This window comes from Vigna radiata, chromosome 1 (genome assembly GCF_000741045.1).
Source record: "Vigna radiata var. radiata cultivar VC1973A chromosome 1, Vradiata_ver6, whole genome shotgun sequence".
NCBI classification, from domain to species: Eukaryota; Viridiplantae; Streptophyta; class Magnoliopsida; order Fabales; family Fabaceae; genus Vigna; species Vigna radiata.
The window spans coordinates 33828689-33846829 of NC_028351.1; the positions used below are offsets into that span (position 1 = coordinate 33828689).

Genomic DNA, 18141 nt, shown 5'->3' on the forward strand with positions numbered 1-18141 from the left:
ATATATATATATATATAGAGAGAGGTTTGCTAACTTGCGTACGCCTGTTTTTCAGTTGGTACATTTTAGCAATGTGTACCGGGTTTCAGTAGACAAAAATACCCTTATATCATGAATTCTAAGTTTTAAGATTAAGGGTATTTTAATAATTTTGATTCTCAAAATTAAAAAGATAAAAAAAAGAAACCCTTAGACTCTTATCCACATCTCTCATTCCTCTCAATCCTTTCTCTTTCACTCCAACCTTTTTTCTGTCATTCCTACTTTAGTCCCAATTGAAAAAAATCAGAAGTCTTATTTTAATAATTTTCATTCTCAAAACTAAAAAAAGAAACCCCAAACACTTACTCAGCTCCTTCATGCCTCTCAATCCTTTCTCCTTCATCTCTTTCACTCAAACATTTTCTCTGTCATCTCTGCACTAACCCCAACTAAAAAACACTCATTATTAAATAAAATATTTAGAGAAAAAAATACTTACATAAATAAAAAAATTAAAGCACCTAATTTTTTCTTTATATAATTTTAAATAAAATTTCAAGATTTAGAACTTTTATTGTTTGATTTTATCGTTAAGAATTTTATTGTATGCAATGTTACATAGTAGTCTCAGAGTGTAAAGTTGTAATATATATATATAGTAAAGATATGAAATTAAAGAGATTTTGAATAAACTTTTTTCGGAAGGTGAATATGTCAATGACTCAACTCTTTACAAAAGTAAATCGTTTAATAATGAGTATTTTTTTAGTTGCATACATGATAGAGAAAATGTTTGAGTGAGAGAGATGAAGGAGAAAAGGTTTAGAGGAATGAAGGAGGTGAGTAAGGGTTTGAGGTTTCTTTTTTTTTAGTTTTGAGAATGAAAATTATTAAAATAAAGCAAGTGTTTCTGATTTTTTTCAATTGGAGCTAGAGTAGGGATGAAAGGGGAAAATGTTGGAGTGAAAGAGATGAAAGAGAAAGGGTTGACAGGAATGAGAGAGGTGGGTAAGGGTTTGGGGGTTTCTTTTTTTATTTTTTTAATTTTGAGAATGAAAATTATTAAAATATCCTTAACGTTAAAACTTAAAATTCATGATATAAGGATATTTTTGTCTACTGAAACCCGGTACATATTGCTAAAATGTACCAACTGAAAAACAGGCGTACGCAAGTTAGCAAACCCCATATATATATATATATATATATATTTAAAATTATTATTTTCAATCACATGTATTATTTAAAATTCAAGTGAAAATGGTAAAATAAATATGTTTATAGTTTAATATAGTTAAAATTTATAATACTTACTTAAGTAATAATAATATATATTTTGAATATACAAATTATATTTTTAATTTTGTAAATAAAAAACAGAAATTGAAAATAATAATTTTATATAGATATAATATCATACAAAATAGTGATAACTAATTAGATTAGATTCATTATTATTATTATTATTATTTATTAAAAATATATTTATTTACATAATAAAGTATTTGTTTATCGAGACTACACTACTATACTATTGAAAATCCAGTATAGAAATCTTGGTTTTAAATTGTTTTTTTTACTTTAAAAAAATCTTAAAGAACCGTATTGTTATTGTGATTCTAATTCATGTCATGTTTCAACTTTAAATAGGCCACGTTTACATAAATAAACAGGTCATCTTTTCAGTTATGCAAAAAAAGTTAATTTCATTAACTAAATTTAATGATAAAGACTTAATTGATTGAAATTAACACTTACAAAGACTCAATTAGAAATTCGAATAAGACGGAATAAAAATAAAAAACCTCCTGAAAATAGGAACAACTAAATAATTTAAAAAAAAAAACAGAAACAATTATCTATTACTTTCAGTCCCCGTTCAACGTGTCAAATCTATAAAATAGTTAGTAAATTTCGGATTGAAATAAAATATATAGGTCACTTAGCACCATACAATTTTGATTGCAGTATATTTTTTTTTCTTAAGTATTTATATTTTTAAATTCAAGATTTGGGATGAATCTGATTTTGATATTCTACACTAAAAGATAGATTATTTTAGTATTTTAAATTGGAAATGATATATTTATACTTTCTTGTTAATAAATTAGAAACATTAAAATAATTTGAAAAATTATCATTAGTTCAAAGACAGTAAAAAGCAGTATTTCTAAATTGAAGAAACTAAAATAGCTTTTACAAATTTGAAAATATATAAAAAAACATTTTGCCCATAATATTTTTGTGGGACCCTATTTTCGTCATTGTGCATGAGAGAGAAGAACATTCTAGTGCCTCAAATACAACCATTACCATGGAAAGTTCCGGATACTTTGCTGCGAAACTCAAAAATCAAAACGACAACGTTTCTTCTGGTTCAGTTTACTAATAAAAATGTCGAGAGAGAGGTAGAACACTCCAGAACCTGTTTGTTTCACGCATGTTCTCATTCCTATATAAACCTCTTCCATTTGTTCTGCCTTCAACGATTTATTTCTCTGCGAGTCGCTCTTATAACTTGTGCATTCTGCTCTGTGCAATTCGCTCATTTTCCTTCTTGCGATTCCTTCTCTAATAAATCGGTGATTCTCGGCTGTTATCATCTGATATTCAATGGCGGACGCTGAAACCTTCGCTTTCCAGGCTGAGATCAACCAACTTCTGAGCCTCATCATCAACACGTTTTACAGCAACAAGGAGATTTTCTTGCGAGAACTCATCAGCAACTCTTCTGATGTAAGCCTCTTCAATCCTTCACTCTTGGTTTCAGAATTTTCATTCAATGAATGAAATCTCATCAACTATGTGTAATAAATCTTTGGATTACGTGTTCTGAATGGACGTTATATAGGTTGTATTTTGTTGTTCTTACATTGCTCGTTCTATTTAGTTTTTCAGATTAAATTGTTTTTAGATGAGTCGCAGATTTAAGATGATGGATTGTAAATGTCATGGGTACTGTGTCATTAGAGATATTCGTCATCTGTCTATTATGAATCATCCACAGATATTTTGCAACAATTTCAACATTGTGACATAGAGATTCTTAATTCTTATGGTTACTTTTGTAACTGTTTGAAATATTTTATTTAGAGACTTTTGGTTTTGAACAAATTACTTGTCCGTGAAAATTACGTAGTTTTAATCATTATAGTGATACGTTAACAGTTGTACATTGCATCATTGAATAAACGAAATGAAATTGCAGGAATGTTAATGTTAGTTTTTTAACCTCAAATGTTTGAATATAACGGTGTTTGATTTTTTTCATTTTTGTTCAAATGTAGGCTTTGGATAAGATTCGATTCGAGAGTTTAACCGATAAGAGCAAGCTCGATGCTCAGCCAGAGCTCTTCATTCGACTCGTGCCCGACAAGGCCAACAACACCCTTTCCATTATTGACAGTGGTATTGGAATGACTAAAGCAGGTAAGACATTAGTAATGCATGAGATGGAATGAATGTGTTCGGAGTTTAGGATGTTGATTTGGAAGGAATTTTTGTTGACCGTGTTTTTATGTTGTGTTGTTTGTAGACTTGGTGAACAACCTGGGTACCATTGCGAGGTCTGGAACCAAGGAATTCATGGAGGCGCTGCAGGCTGGTGCTGATGTAAGCATGATTGGGCAGTTCGGTGTGGGGTTCTACTCTGCATACCTTGTCGCGGAGAAAGTCATTGTTACCACCAAGCATAATGACGATGAACAGTACATTTGGGAATCTCAGGCTGGTGGCTCTTTCACTGTTACTAGGGACACTGAGGGCGAGCAACTTGGAAGGGGAACTAAGATTACTCTCTTCCTCAAGGAAGATCAGGTACTGTTAATTTATCAATCTGACCCCATTTTGTTGTTGAGAAACCGGGTTTTTTATGTTGTTTTGGTTATATTACTCGTATTCTGATTGATTAACCTCTTTGATTGTCAACAGTTGGAGTACTTGGAGGAAAGAAGGATCAAGGATCTTGTAAAGAAACACTCTGAATTCATTAGCTATCCTATCTACCTTTGGACGGAGAAGACAACCGAGAAAGAAATTAGCGATGACGAAGATGATGAGCCCAAGAAGGAGGAAGAAGGGGATATCGAGGAAGTCGACGAGGAAAAGGAGAAAGATTCTAAGAAAAAGAAGAAGATCAAGGAGGTTTCTCACGAGTGGCAACTGATCAACAAGCAGAAGCCAATTTGGCTGCGGAAGCCAGAAGAGATCACCAAAGATGAGTACGCTTCTTTCTACAAGAGCCTGACCAATGACTGGGAGGAGCACTTGGCAGTGAAGCATTTCTCTGTGGAGGGCCAGCTTGAGTTCAAGGCCATTCTCTTCGTTCCAAAGAGAGCACCCTTTGATCTGTTTGACACCAGGAAAAAGATGAACAATATCAAGCTTTACGTCAGGAGGGTGTTCATCATGGACAACTGTGAAGAGCTCATTCCTGAGTACCTTGGATTTGTGAAAGGTGTTGTTGACTCCGATGACTTGCCCCTCAACATCTCTCGTGAGATGTTGCAACAGAACAAGATCTTGAAGGTGATCAGAAAGAATCTTGTGAAGAAGTGTATTGAGATGTTCAACGAAATTGCAGAGAACAAGGAAGACTACAATAAGTTCTATGATGCTTTTTCAAAGAACTTGAAACTGGGTATCCACGAGGATAGCCAGAACAGGTCCAAATTGGCTGACTTGCTTAGGTACCACTCAACAAAAAGTGGCGATGAAATGACAAGCTTGAAGGATTACGTTACAAGAATGAAGGAGGGACAGAAGGACATTTACTACATCACTGGAGAGAGCAAAAAGGCTGTGGAGAACTCACCCTTCTTGGAGAGACTGAAGAAGAAGGGCTATGAAGTTCTGTACATGGTGGATGCTATTGATGAGTATGCAGTCGGACAACTAAAGGAGTATGATGGGAAGAAATTGGTTTCAGCTACAAAGGAGGGGTTGAAACTGGATGATGAAACTGAGGAAGAGAAGAAGAAGAAAGAAGAGAAGAAGAAATCCTTTGAGGAGCTCTGCAAGGTTATCAAGGACATTCTGGGAGACAAAGTGGAGAAGGTTGTTGTCTCGGACAGGATTGTTGATTCCCCTTGCTGTTTGGTTACTGGTGAGTATGGATGGACCGCAAACATGGAAAGAATTATGAAGGCTCAGGCTCTGAGAGACAACAACATGAGTGGCTACATGTCTAGCAAGAAGACCATGGAAATCAACCCTGACAATGGAATAATGGAGGAGTTGAGGAAGAGAGCTGAAGCTGATAAGAATGACAAGTCTGTGAAGGACCTTGTGTTGCTTCTGTTTGAGACAGCACTTTTGACTTCAGGTTTCAGCCTTGATGATCCAAACACATTTGCTTCGAGGATTCACAGGATGTTGAAGCTGGGTCTGAGCATTGATGAAGATGAGACTGGTGGCGATGATGTTGACATGCCCCCATTGGAAGAGGAAGGTGCTGAGGAGAGCAAGATGGAAGAAGTGGACTAAATGCCAACGGTCGTTTGTTTTTTGTCATTTTATGTTCCGTTATGGTCTCGAGTCTGTCTGTCTGTCTGTCAACAAACTGATGGTGGATGACGAAATTTTTCTGTTTTTAGTTTCATAGGTTTTTAGTTTTGTAATGGGAGAATGTACTGTTCTGTGATGTGAAAATGTGTCTGTCTGTCTGTTGCATCTACCCATCTTTGTCAAATCTCTAAGATACACATCAATTAAAGAAAGGAACTGTGTTTTTGATAACCTATCTTACGCCACTTTTCTGCATCACTGTCTCATCCTTGGTTTGCTTCCTTCATTAAGTAATTCTATTCTACGTTTATATGTTCAGGTATGTGGGTGAGTGGGGAGGGTATAACATGCAGATTTTACAAGCCTTGTTAATGGCTATTTGCAACTGCTTGCTTTCAATCCTTTGATTAAATGTTTTAACTTTAAATGTCAAATGTTTTAACTTAAAGCAACATTGGACATTCAAATAGATAAATCATTAATTGGAGAAAAGTAAAGATTAAATGGTGTTTCTTTTTATTGGGTCTTAATTTAATTGACTAGTACAGTTGACATTTAAACGTGTCGAGTATTCGTAGTTCTTAGGATATTTTATTTTGAATCCTGATGCCATTTCTAGGAATAATACTAAGAATTAAGAAAGAGTATTTAGGGTTATTGTGTTGAAGTAAATTCAAAGTTAAGTAAAAAACTTCTCAACTTTGGTTGGTTAAATAAGACAACATGATTTAGGATTATCACTTTCAATAAAGGTTTTGCAGAAGATTTTTGAAAAATTAACATTTTTTGTGATTTTATGGTATTTCAACTTTAATTTATATTAAATATTTTCTTTTTAATGGAGTTTTAAGCTTATCAGAAATCAGGATACTTTCTTCTTTTAATATTTAAAATTTTTATACTTCTCAGTTAGGTTTAGTTTTTATTTCATTTTTTTTAATTTTACTTTTAAATTTCTATGATTAATATAAAATAATATTAATGATAAAAAAATTATTATTTTGATAGTTATTATTATTATTAATATAGGTTATCCTTTATTATTCAATTTATTTTAAGTAAAATAATAAAAGTTGGTTATTCATAGTTATATAATTAATGAAAGATTTCAGTAAAAGATCTAAACTTATGAGAATTTAAATTTTAGTTAAATTAAATCAAATATAAAATAACTAGCTTCATATCTAACTTTTCATGAAAATACAAGTTTCAAATTTAAAAACATATGGTTATTTTTATTATTGTGAAAGTCGACATTTTCATATCTTTTATGAATGACTAAATTATGTTGAAAGAGTAATAATAATTAACATTTTTTTATATTTTTCTTCACAACGTCCTTTTGAATTTAATGAAGATGTATTCAATTCAGAGAATGTTATGTTTTACCATCTACCAAAAAACATAAATAAACATTAAATAAGGAAAAATTAAAAAAATTAAAATTTAGGGTGAATATGTTACCTATCACTTTTGTTTTTAAAAAAATATAATAATGATTCTCAAATATCAGAATATATGGTAAAAAAACATTATATTTTCAGAATACTAAAATTAATCGTATTTTCTAGATACTAAAATTCTTATGAAATTTACTATTTTATTTAAGTGTAGAGTTCAAAAATGCAAAAGAGGAACACTTTACTTATAGATGTAGAAGGGTTCAAAAATCATATAAAAAAGTCTTAAAAAAATGATTGCGGTGTATTCAGCTTTACATACCAAAATTTTGAGGATAATGTGAAACTCCAGCAGCTGATAATGTGAATTCAGGTTTACTTTTACTTCATTCTTTATTTTAATAATTTCTAAGTTCCTAGAATTTTCTAAAAACTTTTAAAATATTTCATCACATTTTTAAAATACTTTTGAATCTTACAAATTTCTTAAGTTTCTTATTTCTTCTTTTAAACTTTTTTCCTCAAATCTTCTTGTCTTTGTTCTTCCTTCTTAAAATATTTCAATATAGTTAATTTTAATTTGAGGTTTCTGTTAGTAAGGATTTATAAAGTATCTTATTATTATAATTGCTTTAGAATTGATTTTTTTCAATAAATAAAATATTTACTTTTCTTAAAATGTAGATCAACCATTTATATTTTTAATTGAAAGTATAACTTTCTGATCAATTTATAATTTATAAGTTGGGTTTATTAGGTAAAATTAATTTTTAAACTTAAATTAAAAAAAGTTTTGAAAATTATTCTAGAAGCACTTTAAATAATATTGAAATAGGAGTTTAGAGTGGAGGGTTGTGTATAGGGATGGCAAAAAAAATCTACGGACATGGATATCTGTATTAGCAGATATTTACTATTCGCAAGTAACGGGTAGTGGGTATTTTAATACCTGCTTCTAAACAAATTGGTACGGGTAATATAATGTCGATCCGCCGGTATCCGTTACCTACCTGCAAAAAATAATAAAAAAAGTTAATTTATATATTTTTTAATTAAATTTAAATAAAAATAAAATAAAATTATATTTTATTATATTAAATATAATTAAAATTAATTTTTAATTTATATTTAATTTATTTTACATTATTATATTATGTATATATTTTTTCTAATTTTATTTTAAAATGTATAATTTTTTTTATTTATTTTTTAGATACTCGCGGGTTTTAAAATATCTACAGATATTTTCTAAACAGATACCCGACAGGTAACAGGTCAGGTTGCGGGTAGACACTATCCGTGTGACCCATTCCGTTGTCATCTCTAATCGTGTGATCTTTATTTCCTCACTATCTTAGGTTGAATATGACTTTATTTGATTTTTACTTTATAAGTGCAATGTTGTTTCGTTTGAAGAAGAAATAGAATTTTCATAAGTTTATGAATATGGTGTAATTTTACTCAAGAATTATTGAAATTGAAACTATAAAAAAAATTATCAATGAGTAAATTTTGTCAAAGTGAAACAATTTTATTGTGGAAATGTTGTTTTCTCCCAACACGATTTCTAACTTTCCAAAATAAAAGTTGTGTAGATCAAATTATGAATGTTTCACTTTATATTTTTCGAGCTATACATTTATGAAAATATGTAATATTTATTAAAACAAAACCTACAAGGTTAAGCCAATATAAAAGAAGGAACTAAATTGACTTTTTTTTTAAATACAAATAAAATGAAAACTTAATTGAAAATAAAAAGATCGAAACTGTTAAATCAAATTTAAATAAATGAATTATATTTTTAAGATAAGTTTATTCATGATTTTAAATCTTTAAAATACAATAAATTAAAATAAAACATTAATCATAATTACTATATTATAGTATTAAAAATTTGATAAAAATATTATTTAATAAAGAAAGTAAAAAAAATTAAAACAGACTACATTTCGGGACAGTAGTAACAATATGCAGACCGTTGCTATAAAGGAAATTTTAAAGTCATATTTATCAAATTAGAAATGTATTAGTCGTTTTAACAAATTTTTAAAGTTATCTTTTAAAATCAAAATAAATTATTTTTAACCACCCTTAAATCTAGAGACAAATAAATGTATTTTTGGACTTAAAGAACTTCAGTTTTAAATTTGAGAGACTTAATTTATCATTTTTATATTTAAGAGACTAAAAAACTAACTTTTACATTTGAAAAAACTAAAATAAAACTTATCCAAATTTCGAAAATTATAAACATTTTATCTAAAACATTATAAAAACTAAATTGCATTTACTATTTTCATGGCACATTTTTTTTACATAAATAACCAGTCCAACACTGATAATGAAAAGAGACAAAAAGAACAACTTTGAAGTTTAAAAACTAGAGACAATCCTTTTTAATTTAAAACACTAAGAAGAAGAATATCACATTTAAAGAATAAAAAGTATGTTCAAGTCTTTTTATTTTAACTATTAGATTTCAGCAGTTTTAACAAATGGAATAGGAATGTAATACTCTTGCTTATTATAATCATTTCCATATATAACATTTAGATAGGTAAATTTAATATTCTTGGTCCCAAATATTCAATGTTTGGTTGAACCTAACAGAAATATTAGGAGCTGTACAGACATTCACAAAACTAGAATATAACATTCTTGTTTCCAAATATTTGATATTTGGTTGAATTTAATACACTATTGGTGCTATAAAACTAAGAAATAGCTATATACATTCTCACATTATTGTTTTCTTTTTGAAAGGTTGATTCATATATACGCAAAGTCATGATTGAATTATGAGAATTAACGATTTCCTTAGCTACAATGATGAGCAACAGCAATAAGAACCAAGAGCAGGGTAAAAATTTAGCTGTGACTCCAACATCTCCACTTTGTGCCTTTCCATGAGCTCTTACCAAATCATGGAAGATAGTAACAGCATGACTGCATCAAATTGATGGGAAAAGAAGCCACTTTCTGCCTCCATCTCATTAGCACTCTTCAACTTGTTATTGTGCATGCTCTATCCACATTGATAGTTATTTCTCTCTGGTTCAACCTCGTATGATGAAAGCAACTTTCTCTGTATGAATCAAAAATTATGGATGCACATTAGTAACTCAATCATTCATTTTAGTCCTAATACATACTATTTTTAATTTCTTTAGTCCATATGAATTTATACTTTAAAGACTAAAATAAATGATTTTAAAGTATAAAGACCAACTGGAACATATTTTCAACTGTAAAAGACCAAATCAAAGGGACTAAAAGAGATAAAACAGGTATATACAGGAACTAAAATGGACGCTTTTAAAGTATAAGGACAGGTAAAGTTTGCACAATTATAAGGATTAAATGAATAATTAAACTAGTTACTAATAGGCTCCCAGTTTTATGTTTCTTGAACTAGCTCAAGTACAAAATGAATAAGAATAGTACAGATAGTACAATGAGACTCTAGACGCATGCCTGGTATTTTGTAAGTTCCATGACAACATATGAAACATTGGTATCCAGAAGAAGATTATAACAAAGTTTCATTTTTCTTGCCAAAAGATATACAGTTTACAGAATATCAACCACTTGACATAACGGAGTTAACAAGTAACTGGTATTGATAATTGTTTTTAAATTAACATATTCTTATAAATACTTTTTTGCTTACTTTGATAAGATGATAAGATATACTATATTAGGAGAGAGAGAGAGAGAGAGAGAGAGAGAGAGAGAGAGAGAAATGCATACGATAAAATGATAAGAATATCACTTGCAACACCAACAGTGAAAATCTTATTCAAAATTACACGGCAGTAAAAAATGAAAAAAAAAAAAAAAAGACAACACTTTACAAAAATGAACTCACATGATGGTTATATTATAAAGACAAACGTTACTTGTATAATTACTCATCATGACAAAATATATATTATAGCAATCTAAATACCAGGGACATAAATACTTACATGATCCTCAAAATCTGGGCTAGTTAAATTGATAGACAGGTTTCTCATTAGCAGTAGCACCTAAAAATATCCAAGGACATTCATTTGTAAGTACTTTTGAACAAACGTAAATTCATTTATATAACTGTAGTAGACATAAGTTAATAAAAAGTCAGGTTCAAAAAAATCTTTAATGACAACTTAGTGTATGTCAGGATGAATGATGACAAAACTGATTTTGGCTAAAATTGCCTTTGAATTGATGTGTTCATGTGATTTATGCTTGGATGTTTTTATTGTAAAGGCATGTTAGCAACTAAAGTCAGTATAAAATTTTTTATCCAATGCAAAAGCTAATCAAGTAGTTTCAATTCTGAATCGATTCTATATCCAGCATGAATTATTTAGTGTGAAACCAAACATATGGAAATTAATTTAAAATCACATCAACCGGTATTTCAAAGTGATTCTAGAATACCCAGTCTGAGACCAAAATACACTTAAGGAGTAGTAATTAATTGCCTGAATCGTATTAAAAACCAATTTGATAAGTATCTATAACACAGTCCAATCTAGCTGAAAAGAATAACAAACACTAGATGGAGGAACATAAACATACTGTCTCAACGTCTATACGGTCCATCTTTTTTAGCTTCTGCAGATGTTCAGTTGCATTTGGATCAAATACACTGCCTATGAAACCATATACCTGAGTAAAATCTGGAAGAACTGCATAACAAAAATTAAACTGTCAATTTAAAATGAAGACAATAATGAATATAAAAATCAATATTACTGTAAAAGTAAAACTGGCATGACAGGAAAAGTTATATTTGTATAAGGAAATTTTAAGTCTGTCTGTATGAGGGTTAAAGTGGGAGTTTGTATAAATAAAGCTACTGAAACAGCTTTTGAGACATGACATGATGAATGAGATGAAATGAGTCCCAAAAACATCATACTTGTTGAATTCAAATAAAAGCTGAAAGCTTATATTTTTCAGCATTTCAGATATATCACAGTTTAAGTGAATTTTTTTTGCATAAGACAATCCGTATCCAAGATTGAAAATTAAGTTACTTCAATCCCACTTAATTAGTTTTTAGTATAAAACTCACGTAAAGCACACACTGAATGTATATTATACGCCACTATCAGTACAACCATTTCCTATAACAATATTCCGTGAACTCATGATGCATGCATGTAACCATAAAAAAATCAACTTCAAACTATAAAGGAAAACTACTAAACCCTTGCCTCTCAATGGATGGATTTTATTCCCTTGATGAGGTCCTTGACCATGAGATTCAACAGCTGGGCGCACTTTAGGAGTGCTTTCACCACTACTGCAAGGATTATTAACTTTTGTCACTGCAATACACATATAATGTAGCAAACATAAGTAGTTAGTATATCTAAAAGAAATTCTCCAAAAGTATCTTCAATAAACAGTCTACTTTGCATGAACAAAATCTCAGGATCAATAAAATAAAGAAGGTACAGAAAGTTGTAGCATTTAGTACCAGGGGATAAATTGACAGTTTGCAAGGTGTTGTTTGACCAGGATGACACCACAGTGTTCATAGGAATTTTAAGCATTGCTGGGGAATCATTTTTCAGGATATATCCAGGTTCAAGCAAAGAAGATGAGGATTGAAAAGATCCTGATACTTGTGGGAGTACAGGAGCTGCCAGAAATCAATTTTGAATTATTAGATGTAAATCAACTTAAATTGTCTAGAAAAATGATGGCAAAGGATTATTACCATTTCTGGAAGCTTTTTGGGGATATGGATGTGCTGCTTTTCTTTTAGGTCTGGGTGGCGGAAGATGTTCACTTGCTCCACTCTTCTGAACTTTGAGAAAGTATTTCTGTGCATGACTACGTATCTACAAACCCAGTAAAAATTATAATTAGTCCTTAAGCTAAATTATAGTGAATTTGGATGAGGAATCGAAAGAGGCATTCAAGTTTTAAATGGATTTAAAACCATATAGCATATCAAAATGAGTTACTTGGATATCAAATGCAAATAAAATTCATAATGATGGGAATTTTAAAGAGGTTTTATTTTCAAGTAATATGAAGGGATTTCAAATTGTTATAATTATAGAAATTATAGAAATAAGGAGTTGGTCTTATATAATCACGAATATAGATTATGTATGTATTATTAGGAATATTTTTATTTATTTACACATCATATCTTTGTTATTAGAGGATATCAAAGCTCCTCTGTTTGTTGTATTGAATTACTTTTTTCTCAATATAAATAAAGCACCTGCGATGTCTTAGAAACACAAGGTTTCAGCTTAATGTTTCTCTTTCCCTAGAGTTTCACACGAATAACATCTAAAATAAAAACATTTTGTAGTTACTTTTCTCTATCAGTGTCACTGCAAACTCTCATCTCTGACCTTTTTCCGAATGTGCTGTCCGTGCTACTCCTCCCTTTCTATCCCTTTTCTAAGCATCTCTCTTTCACACCTCCCCCAATCATTTTATCACTTCTCTTCTCGCCCTCACTCTGCCCTCTCTTCCGCAACTCTTTCTATCCATTAGCAAATATATATACTTTTTAGTTTATATGAAACAAAATTACACTTTTATTTATTAAAATGTTAACAATATTTAGTTTTCCCTCCTTGCTAAACAATACATTTTTAGTTACAAAATTACACTAAAATCAGATCGCAAACTGCTTAATATTTGATTTTGTAGTTAAAGATTACCTATGGAAAAATTATATAATTACTCATTTAACATTTTGCATGTTTTTTTAAGTTTAGACTAATTTACAAATGTTTACTGTTGCTAAAAATTTATATTGAAATATCAATTTGTTAATTTCACAAATGATGGATATTAAATAAATTTATCTGCACAAAGAATTGAAAATATAATATGAATTTGAATTGTTTATCCAAAATAAAGAATTTCGAAAACGAAAGGAATGTAATTAAAGCAAGTAAATTCCCATCCAATTCAAATTCCTTAGAACTTTAAGATCTCTATCCAGAAACTACCTTAAGGGATGGAAATTGAAATCTAAAGTTGAAAAACACAAAATAAAATAAAAAAATAAAATAAAATAACACAAGCCCTAACAACTCAAACATTCATGTATGTTCAGATTTTCAAGCCAGCTCAGCTCCATACTTCTGTCTCAACCAAAAAAACAAAAAAGCATTTTCCCACTAAGTGTGGTCAGTGGCATGGATCAAATTACACTTTAAATGTTCTGTAATAAATAATATCTAACATAAAATACTGCTCCTTGTCACACTTGCTTTTCTTTCAGTCAAAAGAATCAGCATGTCATCAAAAGCAATTTTTCATTATTTTCTTTCAGAGGAAAAACCATTCCCTACCCACATGTGTAGCTAAGTTAAAGATTACAAAACCATGCTGGATCTGCATGTAACACCTAAGCTTTTAGGTACATCACATTTTTTAAGAGAATAACAAGGTATGATATGAATGATGGGTATAAAGTGTAACAATAATTTAATGATAAAGGATAAAATTCAAATGGTTAAAACGATGCATATATTAACATAGATCACAAAGTGACCACAATTAGAATACCTATACTACTAATCTAGTTTATGGAATAAACAATTTGTTTGACAACGAAGTAATAGAAAGCCCAATAACAATATAATGCAATAACTTGCATTGAATAGAAAGAAAACAGGAAACTCATGTTATACCTCAAATTTTAAATTAAAGTATCTTGCCTCAAAAAAACAGGACTAAAATGGGTATTAGGTTTAACATTTTTTTGACTCATAACCTTCCTTAAATCAACTGCAAGTCAATAAACCAACCTTACTATACCAGCAGAGCACAATATGACAGTGAGAAATACATGGTGAATCAAGGAGAATATGGTTGAATAAAGAGCACTTCTTTGGGGTGGGTGGGAATAAGACCTATCTTTTGACATTTAATTTCCAATAAGATATAGTTCCTTCCGAATAATTTGAAAACTACATAATCAATTAACGACATTCCAACACCAAGGATTTCAAATTATTTTTACGTAATGTTCACACTTAACATGATACCTGGGCCCAAATTTTTAACTGTGCATAAGCCTTTTCTAGCCTAGGATCTATTGACTCCCATCCCAAAAAATTGAGAACAGAAAATTTAACAAGAAAATGAGAGATGGCATACTTTAACTGTACAAGCTAAAATGAAATATCCATACTTAACTCCAGAAATATTAAAAAAAAATTATGCACTTCTAGCAAAACAAGGATTTTTGCTCATTAGAATTACCTGTATAACAGTCTTTGATCCAACAAATGCTTCAATCTTTTTCCAGTCACGGTCAAACCTGCAAACAAATGGAGCAAAACAATGTGAGGGCAGTGGAAAATGGTAGTAAATACCAAAAGAGGGCAGAAACAAATACTAGCTTTAAATTGCAACACTAGGGAATGGTTTTAAGTCATGACCTTTCAATGACGCTGTCCACCACAATAATCCAATGATTTACAACATTATCATGTTGCCAAAATAAAAAATAAAGAGAAAGATAATTTGAACAGTATTTTTATTTTCAATAATATTTTATTGGATAGCAGTGTATATGGTTTCTCTCTGGTGCCCTCATATACGCCTTTTTAGTCACTTTGGCCCATCAGATCCTTCGTTTTTTTTCCTTTTTAGGTAGAGTTCTTATCTTTCACTTATATATATATATATATATATATATATATATATATATATATATATATATATATATATATATATATATATATATATATATATATCTTATCTGTACTTAATAATATTTTCCTCAACCAAAAGAGGTAATAATCTTCCTAATATGATCATATAAATTAAACTAAGGAATCTACATTAACGCAGCTTCAGGTAATTCTGTGTCCTATCATGAACTAATAACACATTTACTACATTAATACAATCCCAAGAAGAAACATCATGTCAAAATATAGTCATTATGTTCAGGAAAAAAAATCTTGAATATATTAAAACGTTCTTAAGATTACTTAGTGCAGTAATCCTTTTCTTTTGTCTGATCTATTTTGTTAACGTTGTGATTGCCAATGTCTTTGGGCTCAAATGGACCTATTCTTCCTAGCTTATTTATCATTGTAAGGAAAAATCAGCTTTCGTTATAATTACAAGTGGAAAGATCAGAACGGAAATAGTAAAAGGTTCAAACAACTAATTCCAATTATTCCGGCTAGTCCATATTTGGAGCCAAGCAAGCACTGGTAAGAAGGGAAGAAGACAGCAATCTTCAACTGGTTAAACCCCAGCCAACAATAGTAATAGAAGCAATCAGAGGATTACAAGGTACGTTGAATAGAACTTTTATTGTTTTGCTTTAGTATCAACTAAAATATTGAGCATTGTCCAGATGTCCCCAATCCCCACTCTCTGTCGTTGGTAATGGACATTCAAACTTTGCTTAAGATCCTGAATCTACCACTTATCCAATTGATATCCCAAATTAAACTCCTTCACCATGGTTTGCGAGCCAGACAGGGTTTCAACCAGCAATGATAATTGGACACCATAAAGAATAAATAACTATGTCAATGCTAGCATGTAACAAACATTTTGAAAGAAACTAGCTTCGGTTTCCAATACTCTCTTTTAAAGCATCCCATCACATTATTCACCATTTCTAAGTTCTAACGAGAATCCATGCTAATATTAGCAATACCACACCCGTGGACCAGTTTGGTTTGAGTTAACGTGTTCTACCTGTTTTCCCTGTGTTTTTAATTTTTCTCTTATTTTCATTCACAATTAAATAAATCCTACTTTATTTTCGAACCATTTTTGCTTATTTTCAAATATTTCTACATTAAAAATTTTTAAAATGAAAAAAAAAAAACAATACCCATTTCCTTAGGGAAAAGATAAATTAAAAACATAAAACATTTTATCACACCAAATACGCCCTTAATTCAGCACTGCTTTGACAATGTTAACTCAGCATAAAAACCAAGCTTTATCCTATCCATTTTAACACACTCACCGTCATAAAACACAAACCCCAATTCTTCCTCCGAAAAACCCACCCCAAAACCCTAATTCCCACACCCTCAAACACAACTCAGCACATGCAACTCAGAAAACCATCCCCGTGCACTAAAATTCAACTATTCAATACCTCAACCGAGCTCTAAACCTCAACCACTGAATAATTCTCAGAAGCAAAACCAAAATTGAACAGCAATAAAAGGAGCGAACTTTATTACAGTTGAAGGGCTTCGAGGAACTTGTCGTGTTCTGGTTCGGTCCAGTTCTCCCGCGACTTGGTGATAGTGTAGGGCTTGCGGATCTTCTTGGCTGCATCATCCGAGGAGTTGGAGGCGGAGACGGCGGCGGCAGCAGCAGCAGAGACGGAGGCGAAGGGAGGCATCCCTGGGAGAGCCATGACAGTCGGATCCAAGTAGAATCCCTCCGGCGGGTTCGGGTTTTTGGATACCATTCAAAGATTCTAGAGAGAGAAAGAGGAGAGAGAGATTTAATGTTGAGTTTGTGGCGAAACGTATGGCAAATTGATGTAAGAACAATTGTTAGGTATGGTGTATACCACTGGCGCTATTTCTACACAGAGAAATATTAAAAAAACTATTTATTTAGGTATAAAAGTCAAAATAGTTAATAATTTGTATTATTTTTCTAAAGTTATATTTTAAAACTTAGATACCTAAATTTTGTTAAAATGAATTTAACAGAAAATCAAATGTGTTAATCTTCACTTAATCACTTTCTACTCAATTAATTAATAGTTATATTTTCTATTTCTTCTAAGAGAGAACAAATTTATTTATAAATTCATAATACTTTTTATAAATGCTCTCAAAATGTTTTTTGTTTTTAATTTTTGTGTGTGCTATTATTGCTTCTACTTTGGTCTAGATGGGGAACTTAACATGATAATAGATAGTTGGGCAAATTTCATCTGTAGATTACCTAACTTTACATAAAATATTTAAAATACGAGTTCGATCATAATATTGAACAATATAAGAACCATAGGTCAATCCAAATAGCAATAAAATATATTAAAAAAATAATAGACCTTTATATTTTTATGAAAATTATAATATCCAACATATATAAAAAGTATATTAGATATTAAAATGATTAATGAAGAATTAAATTCTAGATCCATTTGTACCTATGATTATAATTTACATAATATATTATAATGTAGTGAAAACTTTAGCTCTAAAATTATAATGTTTTTTCATATTTGATATATTATTTTTATTTTATATTTATTTTTTATTTTTAGTTTGTT

General features: G+C 30.3%; 2 protein-coding genes across 2 annotated transcripts; one reads left to right on the top strand and one right to left on the bottom strand.

Moving 5' to 3' along the window:
* The first annotated feature begins 2421 nt into the window (after nucleotides 1-2421).
* On the top strand, nucleotides 2422-5720 carry LOC106773454 (heat shock protein 83). The gene is made up of 4 exons (XM_014660149.2): nucleotides 2422-2718; nucleotides 3270-3411; nucleotides 3518-3798; nucleotides 3913-5720. The coding sequence occupies exons 1-4, from the start codon at nucleotides 2596-2598 to the stop codon at nucleotides 5464-5466; spliced, it is 2100 nt and encodes a 699-aa protein (XP_014515635.1). The 5' UTR covers nucleotides 2422-2595; the 3' UTR covers nucleotides 5467-5720.
* A 3726-nt stretch (nucleotides 5721-9446) lies between these two features.
* LOC106763434 (protein REVEILLE 6) lies at nucleotides 9447-17421 on the bottom strand. The gene is made up of 8 exons (XM_014647630.2): nucleotides 17090-17421; nucleotides 15129-15186; nucleotides 12607-12730; nucleotides 12364-12528; nucleotides 12098-12211; nucleotides 11457-11566; nucleotides 10859-10918; nucleotides 9447-9975 (listed from the first exon to the last, which is right to left on the bottom strand). Exons 1-8 carry the CDS (start codon nucleotides 17320-17322, stop codon nucleotides 9916-9918), a joined length of 924 nt encoding a protein of 307 aa, XP_014503116.1. The 5' UTR covers nucleotides 17323-17421; the 3' UTR covers nucleotides 9447-9915.
* Between the last annotated feature and the right edge of the window lie 720 nt (nucleotides 17422-18141).